The sequence below is a fragment of the Lepisosteus platostomus genome, chromosome 23 (genome assembly GCF_059453375.1).
Source record: "Lepisosteus platostomus isolate fLepPlt1 chromosome 23, fLepPlt1.hap1, whole genome shotgun sequence".
Taxonomy (NCBI): Eukaryota; Metazoa; Chordata; class Actinopteri; order Semionotiformes; family Lepisosteidae; genus Lepisosteus; species Lepisosteus platostomus.
Genome location: NC_142633.1, coordinates 11,434,156 through 11,458,512, shown reverse-complemented (window position 1 = coordinate 11,458,512; position 24,357 = coordinate 11,434,156). Strand labels below are relative to the sequence as shown.

Here is a 24,357-nt window from a genome sequence, read left to right as displayed (position 1 = left end):
AACAGTCATTGACTCTCTGCTTCCTGACAACTGCAACTCCTGCAACTTGGCTGGATCCCTGCAAGGTATCATGTATATTAAAGGGGAACTGACCAGTTATTAAATCATCAGACAAGTAGACAAGTTATTAAATCTCAGTAACAAAATAACTGACAGCATCACAAAATTTATCGAATTCCGCATTAAGTGCAAAATCATGAACTTTCTGAAAGAAGTGTATAATCTCCACGTTGTTGAGAGCTCAAGACAATTATGATGTAATGCAGCCCTTCCTGCTCACTAGTCACTCTAACGACTAATGTGCAAGCGAAAAAATACAGGTCAGGCAGCACACATTTCAGCGCAGAAATGTTCCAACGTGATCTGCATGCATGGTTAACAAGTAAGTAATTGTCGGCAAAACCGTCTCGAAGTCGAAAGCAATATTTCTATTTGATTAAGTGAGATGTATTCACAAGCCTGCTTGTTTACAATGTCATAGGGCCGAGTCACCTCACGGGAAGTTTGGTTGCCTCCTTATGAATCCCAGGACACGGCACTGCGCATACGTGGAAACCGTCTATTTTGTTCTGTAAATTGGAGGTTTTACACGTGAATATGTACATTTTACTTTAAATCATAGCTGCCTTAAAATGCACTCATCAATGCAGATCCTTTCCAACACCGAAACTTAAAAATAGCGCAAGGCTATGACGAGTCTGTCAGTAACACGTTTAACGTAACGTAATTACATGTTGCAACAAAATGCAACAGGCTTAAAACGGGATTTTTTTTATTTCTCGAGCGCGATGACAAGTCTTAGTAATGAGGGGCGTTTCACAGGTGGACGGATTCTCGCAAACGGAAGAGGCGTTACTTTGGCCTCGGTATCAGCTCGGAGCGTCGTTTTATTTTTCACGGTTTCAGGACGACTTGCAGAAGTAACAAATTCAGGTAGGGGTATTGTTATTTATGCTTTTTTTCCCCCCACTTTATGATGTGCATTGCATGCAGCCTTCTCTTTACATACATTGGTCTTTTCGTTATACACGTGTGCGTTCCGCTCGGTAATTTGCACAGCTCCGGTCTCCGAGGTAGTTCGACTCTGTCCTCAAACTTTTATCCAGTTTCTCTGAGCTGTGATACATGAAACCAAGTCTCGTGTGTTCGTTGTGCCTTCAAAGAGTTGCAGAGTGCCAGCGCTCCTGCATGCAACAGGACATGGCAAGGAGATATGGGTTGCGTGTCCAGCGTGGGGCGAGTAGCGCATTTCATGAGCGCCGGGGCAGGAAAAGAATGGAATTCAGATGGACTTGAACCATTTAAACGGTATCGCCTCTTGTAGTTACTCAACACAAGTTGGCTTGTGAAGTTTCGTCGGTCTCCGTGTTACAGTGTCGACAGTAGAGCCCCACCATCTCGCCAACGAATCTTTTGAGCGAATCTGTTCACGAGTTGCGTCGTGGACTCGAACCAGGGCGAAGTGATTCATGTCCAGAGCTCAGGGGTCCAAGGAGGAATGGGGTCACATTTGGTACAGTAAATATGAAGCAGACATAAATCATTGTAAAAATGCACATGGCCCTCATTGATTGTGTGAGCAAATTCAAGGGGATTGAGTGTGAAGCATGTATTCCATCCAACACTTTTATAGCTGCTTTTATAACAGGTGTAAGGTTGGGATATACCTTGAACCATTGGAATGAATAATGTTTTGATTCTCCTTTCAGACAGCAGCGTCTGACATTTTAAAAATTCTGGGGTTACATTATGATATAATTTTATTATGAATAAACATTGGTTACTCCCACACTGAGAGGCATATGTAATTTTGAGTTTCATTAGTATATACAGTGTACAGTCTATTTTAAATGGCGTCTGAAATACAGTATGTCACTGCTAACCCAAAATCAAGTTTGCAGTTTCATTTTGTTGTAATCCGACAATCTGAAATGCAAATTGTTCTGTGGTAGGACTATTGAGAGAAACAATCCAAGTTATTTTCCAGGTAGGAATACATATGAGGTAGGAGGTTTTGTTTTTTATAAGTAGGCTTTTCAAGGTAAAACACTGATTTTAAAAAAAAACATGTCAAGCTTTCTCTGCCAGTAGGTGTAGGTATTAAAGTTCTCTTTATGTTAAATTCATATAGATTTGGAAGGTTTTTTATTCTGTCATCCAGCAGATGACATTATCTGATTTACTGCTGTTATCAGTTTGTTATAATTCAGTGTAATAAAATGTGGGTACTTTGGTAATATTTTTACTTCTCATCTTGTGAGCTGTTTTGCAGCTTTTTTCAAAGGTAGTGTAAATATACATTTACAGGTCAAATTTAGTTCTGAATTATAGATATTCATTTTTTTCTCTGACTTTAACAAAAAGATCATCTTGTTTCTCTGAAGGACTACCACTTCTCAGTAGGCAAAAGCAAACTACCAAAACTAGTTTTCTGGTCTTGAGTGTCGAAGACGTAGATAACCCATATCTGCCCCTTACTGTCCACTCTGTGTATCTGAGGCATGTTTTTGTGGTACAGTACGTCACAAGACACTCTGAGCCTTCTGTATGTGCAGCCATTGAAATGCAGCTAGCTGTTTAAATTAAACCAGTTGGCTAAAGAAACATGGAGATATGTGCATTTTTTCTTTAAATTTGTTGGTGATTTGATGTAGGCTGGGACTCCCATTGTCAACATTCATTGCGCTACTATTACAGTGGGTCTGCGTGTTACAGACCATGGACATAAATATTTACCCGACTTTATGTAAATGGTCCTCAAAAGAAGCACATTTCTAGTAAAATCATCGCAAAATTGTATTATGTAAAATAATGATATATTATTATAACTTTGTGTTTGAGATGTAATTTTTACATCTTTTTAACGCGAAGCTACCTAACAAAGCAGTTCAGAGAAGCACGGAGAAGAGCAAGCAGACTGCATTGTTAGATAAGTTACAAATAATTTAATATGATTGACAGGGAAACCTTATTTACAGCATTTAATATCATTTTATGGAGTGCTATATTACAATAATTTATACTGTACATAAAAGGTTAATTTAAAAGTATTTTGCCATGTTGGTTTCATCTTTAAGTAGTGATATGCTACTCATTATTAAAAATAAGTTTGATGTTTAAACGTAATTTTTAAAAATGTCTCTTCATCACTAATATGCAAGCTCTTTCATTTTTAGTTTTCAAATTTGGAGTGTTTCTAAAACGTTTCAGACAAAGTTAAATTGCATTTTACTGCTCTAACGGGTCACCTCAGTGATCATTCTGTTTATACTCAGAAAACGTGAATTAACAACTGTAAAAATTGTGTTGTCAAGTCCTGGCCATATTCCTGTTGAAATATATTGATTCTCATGGAGAAATATGCCGCACTTGAGCCTCTGGGAATATTTACATCCTCCCAGTCCGCATGAATCCTATTTTCATAATTTTGTGTGGGAAATAATTTTCCCGCTTAACATCTGTGTTTTACGGTTGCCCTTTAGGATGTGAAGTGTGGACCACCTTGTTCCTTGTTCTGTTTGTTATTGGTTCTTCACACTAATACGTCACTGAAGCAGACAGACAGTGTGCGTTTCTGCTTTACTGCATCAGAATCCCAGCCTGTGTAAACGTGTCCCAGGTGTTTTGGTACATATGGAGTAAAATAACCATCCTTTCTACATCTCTGAGTAAAAGTCAGAATACCCCCCCCGCCCAGAATAACATACTTAAGTACAAATTAATATACTTAAGTACAAAAGCCAGCAGCCGTATCACCCTGCAACTCACAACTGGCAGCCCACTGAAGCTCAGCAGGTGTGAGCCTGGTCAGTACCTGGATGGGTGACCTCCTGGGAAAAACTAAGGTTGCTGCTGGAAGAGGTGTTAGTGGGGCCAGCAGGGGGCGCTCACCCTGCGGCTCATGTGGGTCCTAATGCCCCAGTGTAGTGATGGGGACACTATACTGTAAACAGGCACCGTCCTTCGGATGAGACGTAAAACCGAGGTCCTGACTCTCTGTGGTCATTAAAAATCCCAGGGTGTTTCTCGAAAAGAGTAGGGGTGTACCCTGGCATCCTGGCCAAATTTCCCCATCGGCCTTTATCAATCATGGCCTCCTAACAATCCCCCTCTATAAATTGGCTTCATTACTCTGCTTTCCTCCCCACTGATGGCTGATGTGTGGTGAGCGTTCTGGCGCACTATGGCTGCCGTCGCATCATCCAGGTGGATGCTGGTGGTGGAGGGGAGTCCCCATTACCTGTAAAGCGCTTTGAGTGGGGTGTCCAGAAAAGCGCTATATAAGTGTAAGCAATTATTATTATTATTTTTATTATTATTACAATACAGCTCTCTGGGGAAAAAAGGACTTGAGTGGTGTAGCACAGTAGCTTCTACCTCGTTACTTCCCACCCCTGGAAAAAGGTGATGTACAGCTGCCTTTCGGAGCTCACGGAATAAAGCCTTGGATGGTACTAGAAGTAATGTCATGTATCAAAATATTGTTTTAATTTTGTTTTTAAGAAATTAACATAGTGTAAGATGTTGTGCTATTGACTGCACTGTTCAGTCTGTTTTTTTTTTAAATTAACAACAGAGAACATCTGAACCTTTTTTACCTTAGTGTCCAAAAAGAAATCTTAGGTATAGACTTCTGAGCATTGTGATTGACAAAGCTGAAATACTGCTTTTGCACACTAGTTAACTTTTCTGTTCATTTTTCAGCAAATGAAGCAGTGCTACAGTTGTAATGTGAGGTTAGATAGCTGGTGTTGCATCTTGCTGATTCACCCCTCAGGTACTCTTCAGCAGTCATGCAGGCGAACTTTGTTGCTTAGTTTTCTTAATAGTTTGTCATTCTTTTGTGACCATTCAGCATATGGTTTTATCCACACCAATATATCAGAACAGGATATTTGAAGTATTAAAAAACACATGTGAATCACTTACAGTAAAATGGTTTCCCAACAGGAGATGTTTCTTCCTATTAATGCAACATTGCATTCTTAAAAATCAGGGTCAGGACAACCTCTGCTTGTAGACAATTTCAATTTATTTTAAATCTGTTGGACCTCTCTAGGACTTGGATTGCAGACTGCTGGTTTAAATGATTGCTTTTCAAATGACATACAAACTTGACATTACCTGTCTTACCATATAAATAAAAGTTTCCATGGGAGCCCATCCAGGAGGCACACGAATGAAAATTAAGCAAATAGTTAAAAACACCTTCAATTATAGATGCTTTAAGCATTCTGAAGGATTCCCTTGTTTGGAACACTGAACGGAACAACAACAACAAAAAACTTTCAACTCCAGTTTAAGCATATACCTTATACTTTCATACTTATCTTTATTTTTTTTTCTTCTTGGCTGTATTTACAAAAAAGCAATATTTACAAATACAACTTTCTTACAAGAGTTTACTTTTAGCGTTTGATTTTCAATGGAACACAAATACAATCATTTTCAATAGAGCACATTTCAGTGTTTTACCTGTTGTGTGGTTAGTTTTTGTCTGGAACACCTATAATGTCCTGATGTTTGCAAATGGATTTGTGCTTTATTGGCTTTGAACCTCAAAGGTTGAACAGATTAAACCAAGAACACGCAAACACTGGAGAACCATCACACCCATTAAAACAGACACAGCAGGCAGGTGAAAAGAATGTGCATGGACAATGCCTCAACATTAGAGGGCTGGGTGTCCAGAATTTCTTGCTTTAAAATCTTTTGACGCTACTTAACTAGCTGGAGCTCACAAACTGATGGAAAGCTGTGGTATTTGTTTATGCATGTGCAGTGGTGGTTCTTGATAAGTTTTACTTGTGCTTCTTTAACTGCAAGCTTTCCCTGACAAATGGCAAAAAATGATTATTTCCCCAAAGGATTTTATAACAGAAGTTTGAGGGGGGAAGATTAGATCTTCCACTCACCTACGTAAATAAGTCTCGCACCCAGACCTTGCCTGTGCAACTCCCCCCCACAGTAGTGTTGGAGGGGGTTCGCCTGTCATTCCCTCAGATACGAGAGTTGCGCCTAATACTTTATATCTCTCTCTATTGCGTTCATCAGAATCTGACCAAAGTGCTGAAATATTTCACCCGCAAAATTGACAGTTTTCCTAGTCAGACTGCTTTTTAATAACTTTAGAATGTTGTTGTTTTAAACTCTTAAACTTTATTCACAGACCACTACACATATGTTCTGTCCACTGTGTCCCAGCCCGAATTATAACGTCCAGTGGCATTTTTATTTAGTAAAACCCCTCATCAAAGGACACCGCCTTAAAGATTTTGTTCTTGTCTTGACCTTAGGAATAACTTCTGGTATTACAGAACTCCTTCCTTTTAAAAGATGATTCCACTATGCTTTTTAAGTCCTGTGCAGGTTCCAGTGAATGTAAGCCCTGCAAAATAATACTGTGAGCTCACAAGTCACTAAAATCACATGTCGCCTGCACATCAAATGATGCAGCATGTGAATACAAAGCATAGGATTTAGCTTAAATAAAAAAACAGAGTTCTGAGTAACATGCAATAATGTGAACCTCCAATTTAAAACATAAGTGAAAAAATATAATTTTCCCTGATATGCAGTATTCTAGGGGAGTGGCAAAATTCAGACTCTATGGAGGGCAGCTCAGAAGTAATCTGCCTTTGCGGGAACAAGGAATTCTGCAATTCATCTGTGTATTGTGGCAGTGCTACACAAACGTATTCTGATATGCAACAGAAACTTGAACAGAAATGATCTTTCCTATCTTTTTAAAAGGCAATTGTTAATCTATTTCACAGTATGTCACTTTATGTAGTGCACAGTTGATTCTCATTTATTGTAAGCCTCTAAAACAGTTATAACACAAATGATGTGAAATATATTTGAAAAGCAGGCTAAAAAAAGTAAGCATCTACTTCTACAACAATATCTTTTTTTCTTTGTGTGGGGGGGGCATCAAGGTGGGTTCTTTCCACTAAACACACCTAAACAAGCAACAAAGTGAATCAGTTCTTTACTTGTAAAGATCATTTCAAGCAGTTCGCCTGAAACTTAAAAGTATTTAACAGCTATACTTTGTTGTCTTAAGATTTTTTATTTATTTGTTTGCCATATGTGTTAGTTACGGGACACATTTCTCATCCTAAAATCATGTTGGCAGAATGTTAATTTTAAGAAACTGAAATGTTCAGTAATATGTACAAGCTTTGTACCTTGAACTGCAGGCTAGTTCTTCTTGAGGTACAGTGGCAGGGCCACCAGCTCCCTGCCATATCTCATTTTAAGACATTCAAACTCCTAGCGGCGCCTTTTTTGTCCGTTTATGAAGGTTTCAGTTTTTTAAACAGATAAAACAGCCTTTTCTGTATTTACAAAGGATATCTGGCAACTACCTGTTTTTAAAAATGCTCATAAAATCTCAGCGTATCCCTTAGGTAATTGGTATGTTAAACAAAAGCCCCTTCACCAAAGCTGGCTAGCCATGTCGTGCGTAGCTGACACTGGGGAACCTGCAATGATCGTCTGAATCACAGTGATCTTAAAAAAACAAGAACTGGATCAAGATTTGGCTCAAATTACGGGCAAAATCTACAATCTATAATACACCAACTTCAATCACAATGCAACTACATTGCAAACGTTCAGTAGAGAAGAGCTGCCTTAAAAGTTTTAACTTTGCCTTGATGCGATTTGCTATTAATCTATAGATTGAGAAAGCAAGGGTCAGTGTCAGTACAGATGTCTTAGTGTGTGAATCCCTGCTGCACTCTTTCTCAGACTTTTGCCTTGGAAAAAATTTGAGAGCCTGTATGTGTCCGCTGACTTTGGTTTTCCAGCTTCAGTATTTCTTTTACTGCAAGTGGCATTTTGAATAGGCTTCAGACAGCTGTATATTTTATCTGTCTGTCATTTTGAACCTGCAGTAAGCACAGTCTCACCATGCACGCAGTAGCATGATCTCACAGGTGGGGATACCGGGATACTTCCCTCGCCGGCAGGGGAACAGTCTCTGCAGACGTTCAGTGCACTGACAGCTGTATCAGCCCAACCCATTAAAACATTTGCTCAAGTTGTGACCCAGTCACCATATTTTTCAGAAAGAACTGGAGGCTAATTGAGACTTCCTGTAGTAAGATTAAAGTGTTTGGATTTTAACTATCAATTTTTTAGGGTATTCTAGCAAATTTCAGGATGTTCAACCCTAATGATCAAATTATCACCTAAACAATGGTCAGTTTTACACTGGATTTTAATAAGGTGGCTGTTTGTTGCTGAAAGTCTGGGATTTGAGTCACCTTCATAGATTTCAGACTTGGTTCAAAAGTAATTAACAGTGCATTCCAAGACAGAGAGTAATAAAAGGGAAATGATGTCAGAAAGTGTGCTTTACACCGAAATAATTGAACTAGCACAATTAATTATTATTCTACGATAATAAATTATATTTTAGTATTATCAATAAATTACAAAAGACAAAGAATAGTAATCATTAACATTCAAAGACAAAAAAGTCTGAGATATCTGCCACGTACTGTAGCTCACTCGTCATAGACTCTGGTTTTCGTGTTTTTCTGTAGCAGCAGGCTTTGCTTTCAACAAGCAGGGCCTCGTCCATTCACTCCATGATGACTGGCTTTATGAAAGCCAGTCAGCAGCTGAAGATGACCACTTAATGCCTAGCACTGAATCTGTGTTTTATAACATCCCTCAACATAAGCTCTCTCGGGTGTTTCAAACACAAAGAGTACCTGTACAATCATTTAACTTTTTTTCTTTAAACTGTACCTTCCACATAATTTTGTGTGACAAGGTGTGCCTATCCATGCTCGATCCGCTGCACCCTTGTCTTTTAATTATTATTTTTTAACTCAATTTTTAAAAAATGCAACAAAACGTTAGCGTTTATATCGGCAAGACAGAAGCAGTCTCCACGGGGCTGACTCCACAGACGAACGGTGCATTCAAGAAAACGTGAGACCACAGGGAGGAGGAGCCAAGAAGCAAACGGACGAACGCGACATGACCACAGTGCAGGTCAGAGTCCTTCCCGCGCGGGGGGGGGCCCTCCTCTCCTGAGCCCGCACGGGCTGCAGGGAACGCGTGCTGTGCTGTGGTCAGAGGGATGAGGGCTACAGTTCCGTGGTGGTTCCTGTGCCTCCCACGCCGTTGCCACGGGAACCAGAGGCTGGCACAGAACAAAGCAGCAGCGGGCGGGGGGGGGCTTCACCACACGGGTGGCGAGCTGGGGCTGTCCTCGTCGTCTTCGTCATTCGTAGTGGCAAAGGCCCGTGCTCGTCTCATCTCCTGGAGGGGGTGTTTTTTGTGAGAATGCTGTCGAACAGGAAAGCAAGGGGTTAGGTCACACTCTTCACAGGCAAGGCTGGAGCCCTTCGGCTCTCTGTGCTGCCAAAGTGCACGATCGGTTAGTGTGCGACTCCTGCTGTAAAGCTCAATCGCCGAGGGTCGTGAATGCTGGAGATACAAACTGTTTTGGTTTTTATTGGAAGGATACAACAGGGTGGTACAGTGGCAGAGGTTAGCCTTGCTACCTCGCAGTGCTGGGGTCTTGGGGTCCATGTCAGACCTGGGGTGCTGTGTGTGTGTGAAGCTTGTATGCTCTCCCCATGTACGCGCGGGTTTTCGCCAGGTACTCCATTTTCCTCCCCCAGTCCAAAGACATGCTGGTGGGTTAATTGGCTGCTGGGAAAATTGGCCCTGGTGTGAGTGTGCCTGTGTGTACCCTGCCTTGTGCTTGATGCTTGCTGGGATAGGCGCCAGCTCCCCCACAGACCTGTACTGGATAAAGCAGTTAGAAAATGGATGGATGGATGGATGGATAAAAAAGGGAAGAGAATGAATTTAGACCCGTGTATTCCATCAGTCCTGTGTGATTATCGAATAGGGCAGTGCTCAGCTGCACGGTAATGTGGCCTGACCAACTACCTGAGGGCCAAATTGTGACATTCCCCTAATCCATCTTACAGCACTGGTTCTCTCTAGGTCTGTTTTAATGATGCTGCTCCATGGCAGTGCCTCATCGTGGGTTTAGAACAGGAATGAGATCAGTAAGCTTCTGTTTGAGCATGAGCACTCTCCCAGAGTTTGCAGCTATTTACTCACTTTACCTTTTATTCAAGTACTTTGTTTTAGAAAAGTCGGTACTTATACTCCTCTACATTTTTCAGAAGTCTCTTTCCCTCTGGGATATACTAACGTTTACCCAGGCTGGGATTCTGCTGGGAAATGCAGAAACACAGTGTCTGTCTGCTTCAGTGAAGCCCAACCACAGACCGTGGTGTTTCCTACAATAACCGATCAGCAAGCACACCGATACCGGTATAAAGTGACACAGGGGATTTTACATCCTTAAGGAGGGTCATAGAACATGGATGTGAAGGGGGAAATTATTTCCCATAAGAAATAATGAAAATAGGATTGATGGGGATGGGGAGGATGTAAATATTCCCAGAGGCTCAAGTGTGACATATTTCTCCATAAGAATCATTACATTTCAACAGAATAGTGTCCAGGACTTGACAACACAATTTTACAGTTGTCCATGTTTTCTGAGTGCAAACAGAATGATTACCATAATGACCCATTACGTTGAGCACTAAAATGTTGTTTAACTTTGTTGGAAATGTGTTAGAAACACTCAGAAATGGAAAATTAACAGCTTATGAGTTTGATGAACAACCATTTTTAAACATTTTATTCATTTAAATATTAAACTTGAAATTTTAGTGTTTTTAATGCAGTGTATCACACATGCATGGCACACAAAGATGGAAATGACACCACAAAATAATTTCAAATTCAACTTTTATGTACAGTATAAATTATTTTGTTCCTCTAAAATAGTACCTCAGTAATGTTTTTAATTTACCACACACATGATTAGCAGCACAATCTTTTACTGTATAGAGTAAAATTAGTTTTCAGTTTATCTAGAGGCAGTGCAGTCTGCTTGTGCTTCTCAATGTTCACCTGCACTTCTTTGTTAGGGAGCTTTGTGTTTTAGAGGATGTAAAGTTGGGGCACAGAAAAGATGCCAAAATTAAATATACAAAACACTAAAACTAAAATATACTTAAATATGCTAAATTAAATTAACAGTTATAAATAGTGCAACAGTTATAATATGTACAACAGTTTTATATATTAAGCTCTTTGCTGTGAATTTACTAAGAATTTTCCATTTTTGTACAGTTTACGTAAAGCTGGGGAAATCTTTATGTAAGCATTCCATAATATATACGAGTCACACCTGAAAAAGACTCCACAGCCACATTTTTCTTTTTCCTTTCAGCAGGGAATGAACCTGATCCTTTACAAGTACTTGTGACTGGACTTGGATAAAAACCTAAGATGGGACAAATGGTGTGTTTTTCCTTAGGAAACCAAGTCATTTGTTGAAAGTGTCTTAAACTACTGTCTCCCTTGTGGGTTTGGCAACATCAGTACTGTAATTGGAATTGTTTGGGAAAATTAGTGAAAATAAGTAGGTAAAGTCATGGAACTATGGCTACTTTCTTCATTCCAGTACTTGAATACCAATAAGAAATTATATTTATGCTTTTACTTGAGTAGTTTCCTTATTTTTGGAAGTAATGTTACTTGAGTAATAGTACTGTATTTTAATACTTTTTAAACCCCCCTGGATTAAGCATCATAGGAAAAAAGTGCACCTCTGTAACTCACCTAAGATTGCATGTTTTTCAGATTTCAAATATATTTCCAGTGCTAGAAATGTCCCTTATCTTTCTAAATTACATGTTCTAATGTATCAATGTATCTGACACTCATTGATCTTTATAAGACAGATGGACACCTCCGTGCAGAATCATGACAAGTGTACAAGGCCATTCTTGTACATGTTGCCTTCTCTTTGCATGGTTATTTTGAGCTGATAAAGAAAATGAGTAGATGTAGGATGATGAATGTGAAAATCAGCCTCTTAAAGGCTCAACTTTAAGAACATAGGCAGAACATAGTTCAATAGCATAAAGTTGTAGTTTCTGAACTAAATACAGTCCTGTTTGTAATTACCACCTGCTGCATAAGAAAGATGACGGTACAGGTATAGCATTCTTCAGGAAATTGGAGATCATCTGACCATCTGAATTCAGCAGATGGTAACGTGATCTTAACTTTATTCTCCTGAAACAAGGCAGCACACTGAAATGCCCCGCCTGGTGACCAACACCCCCAGGAAGTTACTGTAGTGGCAACAGTGGTAAATTGCTGACCTGATGAGGGACATCCATGAAGCAATCAGGAAGGAGAGGCTAGCAGTTCTGCACAGGACACACAGACGCACAGAAAGCACAGGGTTAACAAGGGTCCTGCTAAGGGGTACAGTTACATTACAACAAGAGCAGGCGACTACACCTAGACATCTGGCATGCAACATCCCCATTCTCACTTTGGACAGGACAGCCGCCTGGTTCAAACACACTGTGCAAGGGCCTAAAAGAGAGTTGTCATTTAAGCAAGTACAGGACAAAAATGCCAAACGAGTCTGTATTGACTGTACTCTAACGTACCACTTGTATTCTGTATGCAGAATTAAAAATATTTCTGAAAATGTTAAGACTGGATAACTATAACCAATTTATTAAATCTACTCTAAGACATATCATTAGTTGAACATTTGTGTGAAAAAGAAACAGATCAACACTACCCACATGCATACACAAAGACATTTAATGAAGGTCATATACTCCAAAACTGATTAATTTCCTATTGTTTTTCTAAAAAGAGTGAATATGATACACAACATGCACACGGTGCAGACAATACTTTCTATGGGCCTCATCCCCAAAAGTCATGTCATACAACCCACAATCAGTAGTATTTAAGTTAAAAAAACACATGCTAATGAACGCAGATAATGTGGATTGTTAACAGTACAGAGGGGGCATGATATGTACATAGCATTCACAAAATCTTGAGATGTGGCTGTGCAGATTAGTACTGATGGACAGAATGTGTTATGATCTGAGATCAGACTGAGAAAAAGCCACACAAGTGTTTTTGTCATCGAGGGTGCCTTTCTTGCCAACAGGGAAAAGCACTGTTGTCAAGGGAGAGAGGAAAAAAGAAGGGGTCAGTGCCAGAAGCACAGCAATACCCAGAGACATCGGGGACCAGCAAACCTAGTCAGGCTTGGCAGGGCTACAACTCCCCACACTCTTTCCTCACTGTCAGTCTTTCCTCACTGGTACACTTGGTGGAGATCACCAGGTCCTGAAGAAGCACCTTCTCTACAGATGCACTTTGTGTTTGGCCACTCCTTAGCCAAAGAGCTATGCTCCTTTCTGTCACACAACCTTTACACAACGTGCGTCATGCTGTACAAATAGCAGGCAGCTTAACACATGGCATTTGCTTTAGTTCATGCAACCTGGTGGTTCTAAGACTCGTGCAGTGGGATGATGTTAACGTGTATCTTATATTAAATTTAATGAAGCTTTTGTGAATGAGGCCCTTATTTCCACCCACATGCACTGTTCACATTTGGTAAAAACACCATAGGAAACAAAGCCACACAGTCACAACCCAGCTACTTCAGTACTGATAACAGGACCAACTCTCGAGCTATTGTGATTACTAGTAGCAACAGCAATAATTTAAAATTATTACCACTTAATAATGGCACTTTTAACAGCTTACAAGGTGTTTTAATTAATATAACAATTTGCTTGTTACAATATAATTTAATTGCTCTTTAAAACATTTTTTCCATGCAGGAATTTTACCTGCAAGTTCAGCTGAAAAAGTGCTCATACCTTTCATAAACATTTTTCTGTAAAGGTCACACCTTCAGAACTTGGAAGAAACAGGCAGATGGCTGGGAATAAGGCAGGACTGCTGACTTGATCTGCACAGACCCTCTGCTACAAGTTGAGCATCAGTAAGTGAGTATCAACTCTGAGCACTGTTTCTGAATCGGCAGAATGTTTTCAGCTCCCGGCCAGTGATGAAGGACCAGGTCAAGAGCGATATCCCTCCTTACCGATGACGACTTCTGGTCCTCCGGCTTCTCCAGCTTAATGCGGATCTCTGGCCTGGGCAGCTCGACTCCCTTACACCCCTCAGGCTGAGGCCTGGAGGTGGATGCTGCTGGAAAACGAGATGGAGCTGTTACAACCTCAGCATGTCACACCTGTCCACTTGTACAGCTACTCAGGGAGAAGCTCAGGACAGCAGTCTATGGTCAGTCTGTGGTTTAAATAACTAAGGTCCAAGCACTTTCCACAGGGTCTGCAAACAGTGTGTTTTTATACTTGCTTTTTTATGTCACTGCGGCTGAAGTCATATAAAAAGACTGAAGTCATTAAGATATGCCAGAAAAACGTAAACAGCCACCACCAGATTTTTAAATGATGTTGAGGATCGCAGGGTTAATCACTGTGGTAAAGCCCTAGAGAGCTTCCCCTGGCCGACTCTCTCTGCCCCCCTCACCTGGAGAACTCCCGCGGCTGGCCAGGCTGGCACTGCTCATGCTGTCCTCCAGCCAGGTGCTGTAGGTGAAGGAGTCGCGTTTGTGGGGCGTCCCCGCCGACGACAGACTCTCCTGCAACACACAGCTCGGCCATGAGTCTCTCTACCCCGGGGGACCCGGGGGGGCAGCTCAGTGCTGCCGTGTTCGTGCGGAGATTATGATGTTTGTTTGATGTTTGAGACCCGTCTATTCCTGTAGAAGGTATTTATTTTATGCCAAGATAACTCTGCCCCTGATAAAACTCACAGAAGGAAGAGCTTTGATAAATCAATCGATACTTTCATAAAGACCTCTGAGGCTTAGAAGTTGCCCTTATCTACTTTCTTTAAATTCTCTTGGATTTTTAATGTATTCTTTGGGCTGTGTATATGCTGTCAAATGCCCTTCGGCAGTGCGGTCTTCTCCTGTACTATGCAGGTCTGGAAAATTAAGGTGCAATAATTTAGTCTACCTCTGCATATTGCACACTCACCATGCCAGTGTCATAGTCCTCCAAGGCCTCATTCTCCTCCACCACACTGGCAAAGCTGCTGGCATTGGACGAGGAGCGAGACAGATCCTGCACTTCAGGGATGGATGGAGCCCTGCAATACACGGCAGAACTACACAACCTTTGTTACTGAGAACCTGTCAGTGATGAAAACTTGACAGTGAAGCAATTGCATCACTGTGCACCTAAAGCATCTTACTGAGATACTGTACATCCTAATGATAAACCTTCTACAAGATACATTTGATACTTAGAGTAAAATATTCAATCTTTTAGACTAGGGAATGAATCGTAGAGTAATAGACTTCCAGATTCTTTATAAAAAAAACATGTCAAGAATGACCATTTACAGTCGTGCATTGGCCAGCAATTGAAACTGTCAATCGATTGGACAACAGCTACACTATGTCACCCCACCACTATACCAGCAACACAGCCAAACAGATACTTGACTCACCAGTTCTTTGCAGTAGGAACCTCTGGTGAGCTCTGATTGGATGAATTCTCAGACTTGGGATCCTGGGAGACATGCCCACTGTCTGGTGTCTTCTGTGTGCTGGGGGAGCACTCCCTGCTGGGGTTAACAGTGATCAAACAACATTACTACAAATATACAACTTACAACATTCATTCAAAACGTGAGCCTAATGCCCAACGTTAACCCTAAAACTAAAAACACAATTACACACACAGAGAACATACCCATTTATGGATCACACAGCTCATTATTAGTAAGAACAGGAATGTGCGGAAGTGACTGTTCAGAAGGTGCTCTACAAGCAGGATTTTCAACCCCAGGTGGTCTGTACCTGGAGCCTCTAGTGCTGCAGGTATTCCTAATCTAATGCTAAGAAGAGTGTGAAACATGAGCAGTACTTGGTGAGGTCCACGGTTAGCCTCATGCTCTTCAGGCTGATGCTGGGCAGAGATGTACAGAGTACAGGCCTGTCCAGAAATGATAGGCAGGCTGTTCTGGGACACAAAGGACAGGGGGAAGACAATACACACAGATGCTGTATCACCCCAAAAGCACACCACCATTCTGTGCTGAGCATCTCTGTGCCCACTATCAAAGAACACTCAACATAGCCAGTGGGATCCCACAATAAATACCAAATGTTATATCTTAATTTATACGGCTCTCAAAGTCAGACTGACATAGGACTTAAAAATATCAGAAGGGAAACATTCCCCAATGAGTAAAAAACACTTTCAGCCAAAAGCAAATACAGATCACTCCATCTGGGGCTAAGATTCTTGTCTCCAGTATATCTCAGTCCATGGTACATAATGAACTTAGCAGAGCGTTTGCTATCGAGGAACCCTTTGCTCCAAAGGATGACATGCGGTTTTTCTTCAGCCAGTGCCTTTAACCCTAAACTTGCGAGTTCTCACTTATGATCCATCTGACTCCCTAGTCAGACTAGTCACCCACCTCCCTCAGCTGAAGCTGGCCTCAGGCCGGCTTACCTCCTCTCCTGCACTTCCTGGATATTCTCAATACCAATGGCGCTGCTCCGCCTGGAGCTGAAGGGGCCAGACTTCTTCCTGGTCGGACTCTTCCCTGGGATTATCAGTGACTGCAAGACACAGAGCCAACAATCAGCACCTCGCACCAGTGGACAGCTCCCACTGTTCATCTTTTCACACATAGGTGGATCAACGCCACAGTGTAAACACACAATCCAGGAACTTCTTTAGCTTTTAAACTGCTTGTTCTTACCTATATAGCTCTTACAATTAACGGCACCATATACCATTTATGTTTCTATCAAATATTTCTCAATCAGGCTAACAAAGCAGTAATTTTACAAAAATTGTGAAATAGATACATATGGAAAAGAGGAAATTATGTAGATAAGATTTTTTGTACAGGCATACATAAAAACACTGCTGATAAATACACAGCAGAATTAGCAGAGAACTCAGAAATCAATCAGTATGTTAAAATATATCAGTACATTTCTTAGAAAAGCACTGTACTAATTTTTGCACACTTCTGCTCATTATTGTAGCATAACAAACTATTTACATCCATGAGCACAACAATAAACATGCAAAAATGGGGAATTATATTTAAATTAACAAGTAAACAGCAAATTAATCAGTTCACAGGGTATATTGTGAGGTTTGTTTGAAGGGGAAAAATAGAGTCGATGACAAGTGTGCTTAAATGCAGGAATACAAATGTGCTGGTGTATATGCTCAGTATTTGCATTTGCTTTTCTTTTGTACAAAAAAAAATGGGCAATTCATTCACGTTACAATTACTGAGGAAATCGACAAGTGTTTTCATAACCCAGAAGCATACTTACAAGATACATATAGCCTCAGACAGCATAAATTCTGCACCAAATGAGCTGAACGTTCAAGTTTTCTTCAAAAAGAGCAACAACTATGTAAAAGGAGCAAAACCAAGACAAAGCTGACAGACGAGCTGTGGGTTTTACTTACTGTGGAGCTACAGTGTGTAACAGGCTTTGAGAACAAATGGATTCATGTCAGAACTGGTGTTAACCTGCACTGCAGTTTGCTCCTCTTTCTCAGCTAGTCCCCACTATAGTTACATCAAATAAGCCTTTGATGAAGAAAAGCTTTAGTTATGAACTTAAAAGTCTTCAGTTGTTACACAGCAGAATCCTTCCATACATTTTTTAAACTCAGCATGAACTCATTTCCAGGTGGGGCAGGTTTGTCATTCTGTTTGTGAGAAGATATCCATACAACCAAGTCAGGAACTCTCCTGGATCTTTAAATTACATCTTGTATCGAACGGTTTCATGTGCTAAGTTTCCCAAACGGTCACGCTGAATCTTCCGCAGAAGAAAAACTAAAGCTTGAAGTAAAAAAGGACTCTAGAATTCCAAAGTGTCAAGTTAGAACTTGCAAGGCCTTAGAGATATCTGAGGCACTTTTTCTAAGAGTCATGGGAGTCTGGAAAATCTTCCTAGCTAAGTTGTTATCATGGGATAACAAGGAGGATCATGTGTTATCCTGTGATCCCTAAAACATCTCGAAGAGATCGACCCTAAATTGTTATAAATTATGTTTCCCAGCCTCACTCATCCCCAAGTCTGAATATCTGAAATCTTCATACTGCACTGTAAACCAGCCATCAGCCGAGAAAAAAACAACACAAAGATCTGCAGCCATATTTTGGAATCCTTTTAGAAGTCCAGTAAAACGAATGGAGTGGGAATGGAGCCTTTAGAATGAGGCCTTAGTAATGTTTTGCTCTTGAGCAGATGCAGGTGGGACTATAAAATGCACTAATGGAGAACTTTATGGAGGCTGAATTCCGCAAGCTCAAAGTGAACTCTAATGTAACACTCCTACAACTACAGTGTCATAGGATCTTTAATGAGCCTATCATGAAAAACATCTCATTTGAAAGTTGGCACCACCTGTAATTGTCCTGGTTACCATAGTGCGGCACTGGTTCGGAAATTCTGGTCCTGAGGGAAGCATGCCACCTGCTGGTCATTATGAGCCTCTATCCCAGTACTGACCAAACACAGCCATGCTTTAGCTTCTGAGATCTGTCAGAAAAGCACTTCTGACTGAATTGTTCTTCCTGGCACTATTCCACAAAGCCAAATCTGAGAAATGTGTCAGCAAAAGCAGACAGAGAGTAGGCCAGTTTGTTTTCCATCCTTGTTCAGCTGCCTGTACCAACACAACAGGCTTATTCCATCCATCTATCCACTTCAGATTAAGAGTTGCAGGAACACCGAAGCCTATCCCAGCAAGTAACGTGTGCAAGGCAGGATACACTCTGGATGGGAGTCAAGTCCATCACAGGGCAGATGCACACCCTCACCTTGGGACCAATTACCCCAGAAGCCAAATATCCTTGGACACTGAAGGCAAATGGAGCAGTCAGAGAGGGGAATATAGAAACTCCACACATACAGCACCCCAGGTATGGAACTGAACCCGAGACAGTAGTGCTAACCACTTCTCCACCGTGCCATCCACAAAAGGCTTATTTCTAAAGCTAATTCCAGTAAGAAGTGAACCTTGTGTTTGGCAGGTGGGGGTGTGGTAGTTTTTAAACAAATATCATTTCAAAGATAAGGGCCCTTTGTTGCCCAGTTAATAATGTCAGGGGAAAGATTCAGGTCCAGTCTTGCTTCCCAGAGACGATACAGTGTACAGTTCATTGAGCAAAAAGTAACCTTCTAAACCTCAGAAACCTCATACCTGAGCTTATAATATTAAAACAATTATTCATATAACAGAACCATTGTAATGAGGAATTACAAAGGTATGTTTGCACTAACAAGCAACAAAGGCAATTTTCTTTGTCCAAAGCTGTATGAAAATTTCCCACCAAAGGAATGCATGGCAAGCACAACGATTTAGGTGTGCATTAAGTTATGTGTAACAGAAGAAAAAACATATAACTCGGTGTCTGTCTCATGGGGGGAAGCATTAGAACATTCTGTATAGCCAGCTTGTTCTCAAGAGGGAAATCAACAAAGCCACTTTACTTCGAATACAAAAAAATTAAGTCTACAGGAAGAAATATGTAGCATGTTGTGGCTGTACAGCAGCCCTTTTTCAGAAAATGCTCAACAGGTTTAGATGTTATTCAGCAGAGAGAGGACATTCCAGAGATTTACAAAACAGGACCCAAGGAAAAAAAAATGACACCTCTCTGTTGATAAAACTTCACAAACTGGCAAGAGATAAGCCTGAGCTACTACTGATAATGCAAAGCTGGGGTGGCTTCTCATACTACCATGTCAAGTCATGCACAGAGACAGACGCCAAGCAAAAAGAGTAGGGAGAGTTATACATGAACCTCTTCTATTGTTCCTATCCCTATGGCACTGCCGCGACGTCCGTATTTACTGGGACTTTTCCCCGGGACAAGCAATGACTGATTCGCACAGCAGGCACAGAGAGAGAAACAGAAATCCATGAGGCTCCAAGCAACAGGAGAAAACACAGAGAAAACATTTATATCAAGCGCCACGGGGGCCAAGAGCCACACAGGTGGTGAAATGAGGAGAGAGAGAGACCAGGACGGAAAAGCAATATGGCAGAGGAACAGCTCAGCGATCGGGCCCTGTGTTGAAAGAATAGAGAAAATCAGTAAAGGAACAGAGAAATAGTTAATGAAAACAGAAGGGCAGACAGAAGTCAAAAGTAGAGGTCCAAGCAATATTAGCACACAGGCTATTTGTAAATCATGTTTTCAAGACAGATGCTTTTAATTTTCATGAATTTAAATGCATTGAATTGTTTTTCGTCAAGTGCATGTCCAGTCTATTCATTTCCCATTTTTGCCCACACTATAGGGATATCAGTTCATTCCCTATTCACACTATTCATTATCTGGGAACTGTGAATGGTTCCTCTGTTCTCCTTGCTGGAAGACTGTATAGGGGTGACCACAGTCTCTCAGTGTAGAACTCCTGAATGTTATTTAGTATTTGCAAGAGGTTAGGTGGAACTTGTTAAAATATTATTTAATTCATATTTTGTTAAAAAGTACAATCTGGTGTGAATTAAAACTTCATGATTATTATCTGAAGATACTCTCAATGTCAATAGGAGAAAAACTGCATTCATCCAATCTGCCGTGTATGTTGGAGAAAAAAAAACATGATTTATAAATGCCACCAGCTAGTTTTCATTCAATTGAATTAGCAGACTTTTCACTGACCATGCTGAGCCATGCTATATGTAAAAATGAAACATGTGTAAAGGCAGTATAATCCAGGAGATACAGTATGCAACAACCGAGCCCTAACCCAGCAGGCGGGCTGCCAAGCACTCTGTCACGCTATCTGCTAGCTAGACCAAGACCACACTTACCCACGTTCACGAGTCTCTAGGACGCCAAAGTGCAATTTGCATTCACTGTGTTAGCAAAGCAGCATGAGGTTACAGTTCAAATGGACAACTTGCACCAATTATTAACAGACATACCACTGATCATGATTAAAATCTAAATCTGATTTTTGGGGAAAATACAGGAAGGACAGGTTCCTGACAAATTATGTTATGCAGATATTTTATTCAAGTACAGCATAATCTCTTAGACTATAATAAGGTGAAGATCATTATTGCATCAAATTAGGATGAGGGTACGTTTTAGAGTGCAGCTTTGAAATTGCATGATTTTTAAAATTACTACTCACTTGGCACACTGTGGTACAAACTGCAAATTGGGGTACAGGTACTAATAATCACGACCTCCTACTGTGTCAGCCTGGGTAACAACCAGAACCTTCCCCACTGCCCTCCAGCGCTCTTCTTGCAACACCGTCAGCAGCAGCACATGACTCACAGAACTCACTGCTCCGAACAGACCGGCCGGGCAGCACGGCACTCGTTTTATAGTCTACACTTTGTTCACAGTGTTGAAGATGTTTAGTCTGTTTTTGTCTCTTTTCTGACACTTTAGAAGTAAAATCTTGAAAAATAGCAACCTGATGAAAGTACACAGTGACACAATAAAATGTCAACCATCCAACACTGCACAATGAAGACATACTGTACTGCTGAAGAAGACTTTACCAGGATGACTGAATCTGGAATGCTCACCGTTGTTTTTATGGATTGACAGGATCTATTATAAAAAAATACAATTCATCTAGTGCTAATTTTCTTTTTTGCAATTTTTATGCTGAATATGAATAAACTAACGAAAAAGTTAACAAGCAGGCATGTTCAATAAACCTGCAAAAAACGCTTTGGTTAAAAAGGTTTATATGCAAGATGTGCTCTCGGACAATTATTTTAGGCACTGTATCAGTAATGCACGAGGAGGCAGCAATGAGACAACCATTTACTTTTATCTTAATGAACCCAATTATATAAAGCTGGTTTCCGAGACTCAGAAATACTACTAGGCTTCTTTAGCACTAATTAGGCTCTGTGAAATGACTGGAAGGACAATTTCCTGTATGTCAGTGAAGGGGCACTGCTGTTTAATGGAGACACACTCCTCTCACTACAGGGGGCTGACAGCTCTAGATGGGCTCTCGATGGACCTGCTTCACGAGGGACACAGGTTGGGGCAGTGGGCTCTCCTCCGAATCAGCGATGGAGATCATCACTCTCGCCTCTTGAAATCCAAAAGGGTTACTTACTATCCCAGGGGTTTTGGGGGTCTCTGGAGGATTGTGAGTAAAGCTGCCGCTGTGACTAGTGGAGACTGTGTTTTGCTTCTTGTTACTGAGGCCCATGGCGTCCATTGACTGGCTTCTGCTGCGGATCACCCGCTACAGAGAGAGACGTAAAAACACGTTGAGCTGCAGAAGTGAGCTGCGCGGCAATGGGATTGGTGGGGCGAGGGGGGGTCGGGGTGCGGAGGAGGGAAGAGGGAGGCCGGAGCTCCAATCCCAGTATTAACAGATGGACATTATGACCAAGGTTGCTCACTGTATGATCTCAGAACAGAAAAACACAGAGCGCTGGAATGCAGTGTGGAAGGAAAGGCTTGTGAGTCCCAGCTCTAGTAAGTGGAAGTAATCGGGATGCAAGAGTTCATGCTACTTTCAACACACCAGCCTGTCAATGGAAAACCATTCAATGATTCGTTGGGCATTAGCACAGCAAGCACACACCATCATTAAGCACAGCTGGGGCTGCATTCCAGATTTGTAAAGATACATTTGGTCCAAGTGTGAAGTGTTAGGACACTCTTTATATACCTGTTCATCACAGGCTGTGTGAGGTCAGATGTGTGACTGAATACCAGAGAAGAACTGGGAAACAAATCTCTTTTAGGACATGAGACAAAATCCCTGAGCGAAATCTGATCTAAATTATGAATGAGACATAATTCAACTTCTGGATAGCTGACAAGATAAATTGAATGAAATCTGATAAGAAATGGATGGTAATCACAAGTCAGAATTCAACCTGCTACTAGTTTCTGTGATACCGGATACTAAATTTGAACATTTCCCACTGAAAACCTCATTTTAGAAAGTTTATGAATAACAAGGTCTCAATATACATATCACACCAATCTCTGGTAACATCCATGTGAAATATACATTTTATTTCTGCATAAATTATTGTGAACAGGGTCACAACCATTTTTAACAGTTAATCTGTCATCTATTTCTAAATGCAGCTGGATATCACTGAATTTTCAGATGTCTCGCAGGTCCAGTTTATACTGTATATATCACTGAGCTCTGTCAATGGTGAATACTTTTTAAATGGTATGATAATTCAGTCGCTTGTAGTTGAGTTATGGACGCAGAAAAGAATCTGGTATACAGCCCCATAGCATTACGCACATAGAAAAATCCCAGAATCGCCCCGCCTTCCTCCCTCCATTCCCATTAGTTACCTTCATGAAAGCCCCTTCCCCTCCTCAGTGTATAATGGTGATGCCTCCTTCATGTGTCCCTCGCCCTCCCCTGAGCAGTGGCTGGTTACCTTAAAGGACTCGAAGAAGCCCCCTCCCCCTCCTCCCCCGTTCTCCAGCTTGTCCTCGTCGATCCCGATGCCCATCATGGACTGGCTGTTGAGGTGCAGCTCCTCGTACAGGGTCTCCAGCAAGGCAGTCCGCGTGCGCTCCTGCCAATGAAGACAGTCTGTATCGACACACGAGGAGCTGCGCGCGGAGGACGGCTTTCATTAAGGATCTGTCCGTCCACAACTCTCACAGTACAGTTACAATGACACAGGTAGAGTGCAGTACTGCAAGCCTTTTCTCTATGATCTGTGACTTGTTCATTAACAGGCCAAATCTCAACAGAAACCTGTTCCTCAGTGCAGTTTAAAGCTCTGTCAATACAGGCAATCCTGCCTGATTTCAATCTGCACTTCTTGCGCTGTAATGATTAAGGATGGAGAGGTTTTTATAGCATGTGCCTCTGGCTCACCTCTAGTTTTGCAAACTTCTCTGCTTTGTAGCAGGCATACTCTGCGTTGATGAGCTTGGTCAGAAGGAACTCATGGAACTCAGGTCCCTGTGTAAAAATCAGGAACACACTTATGGGCAGCACAGAAAAAAAGGAAAATAATAAAATGGTAAAAAAAAAATATTAGCAATCATTGCTAATAGCCCAGTGACTCTACCTGGCATTATTAAATATAGGCTACTACATATGTATCAGATGCAACAATATTAGCTACAAGAGGGATACTATAATACCTTACAAATATTCTTTCTGGACACAGAAACAAACTTTTTATTTGAGCTTGCATGATTGTTTGAGCATGGACATTGAAATATTCTCACTCATGACAGCCATGTGATTTCTGTTGTCACTGTACCCCTGCTGAGACAAAGTAATCTTTGGCCCGATGCATAAATATCTCTACGAGCACACAAGTCGTCTGTTGCGAATCGGGAGCAATTTTACGACTGGAATCAAACTGTACTTTCCACAAACTTTCTCTTTTA

At 41.1% G+C, this 24,357-nt stretch overlaps 1 protein-coding gene and 1 long non-coding RNA gene across 26 annotated transcripts in view; one reads left to right on the top strand and one right to left on the bottom strand.

Annotated features, from left to right (window-relative positions):
- Positions 1-144: 144 nt before the first annotated feature.
- LOC148642034 (uncharacterized) lies at positions 145-21,581 on the top strand. Of its 3 annotated transcripts, XR_015929674.1 has the most exons (3): positions 145-933; positions 11,288-11,358; positions 13,731-21,581. It is a non-coding gene; the product is annotated as an uncharacterized LOC148642034 (long non-coding RNA). The 3 variants fall into 3 exon arrangements; XR_015929676.1 differs by lacking the exon at positions 11,288-11,358 and having other exon boundaries at positions 13,795-21,581; XR_015929675.1 differs by lacking the exon at positions 11,288-11,358.
- The window catches only part of LOC148642033 (rap1 GTPase-activating protein 1-like), a 233,997-nt gene continuing 214,948 nt past the window's right edge, over positions 5,309-24,357 (bottom strand). For 13 of the 23 annotated variants that reach the window (XM_088617477.1, XM_088617476.1, XM_088617463.1 and 10 more), the window contains 9 exons: positions 23,834-23,920; positions 23,385-23,525; positions 22,082-22,213; positions 16,446-16,555; positions 15,433-15,549; positions 14,958-15,087; positions 14,446-14,557; positions 13,997-14,103; positions 5,309-9,309 (listed from right to left, as the gene is read on the bottom strand). In XM_088617477.1, the coding sequence (XP_088473603.1) occupies positions 9,202-9,309; positions 13,997-14,103; positions 14,446-14,557; positions 14,958-15,087; positions 15,433-15,549; positions 16,446-16,555; positions 22,082-22,213; positions 23,385-23,525; positions 23,834-23,920 (1,044 nt within the window). In that variant the 3' untranslated portion in view covers positions 5,309-9,201. Of the gene's footprint in view, positions 9,310-12,227; positions 12,276-13,996; positions 14,104-14,445; positions 14,558-14,957; positions 15,088-15,432; positions 15,550-16,445; positions 16,556-19,782; positions 19,861-22,081; positions 22,214-23,384; positions 23,526-23,833; positions 23,921-24,357 lie in introns of all 23 variants that reach the window. The other 10 variants (XM_088617469.1, XM_088617470.1, XM_088617466.1 and 7 more) reach the window with 10 other exon arrangements.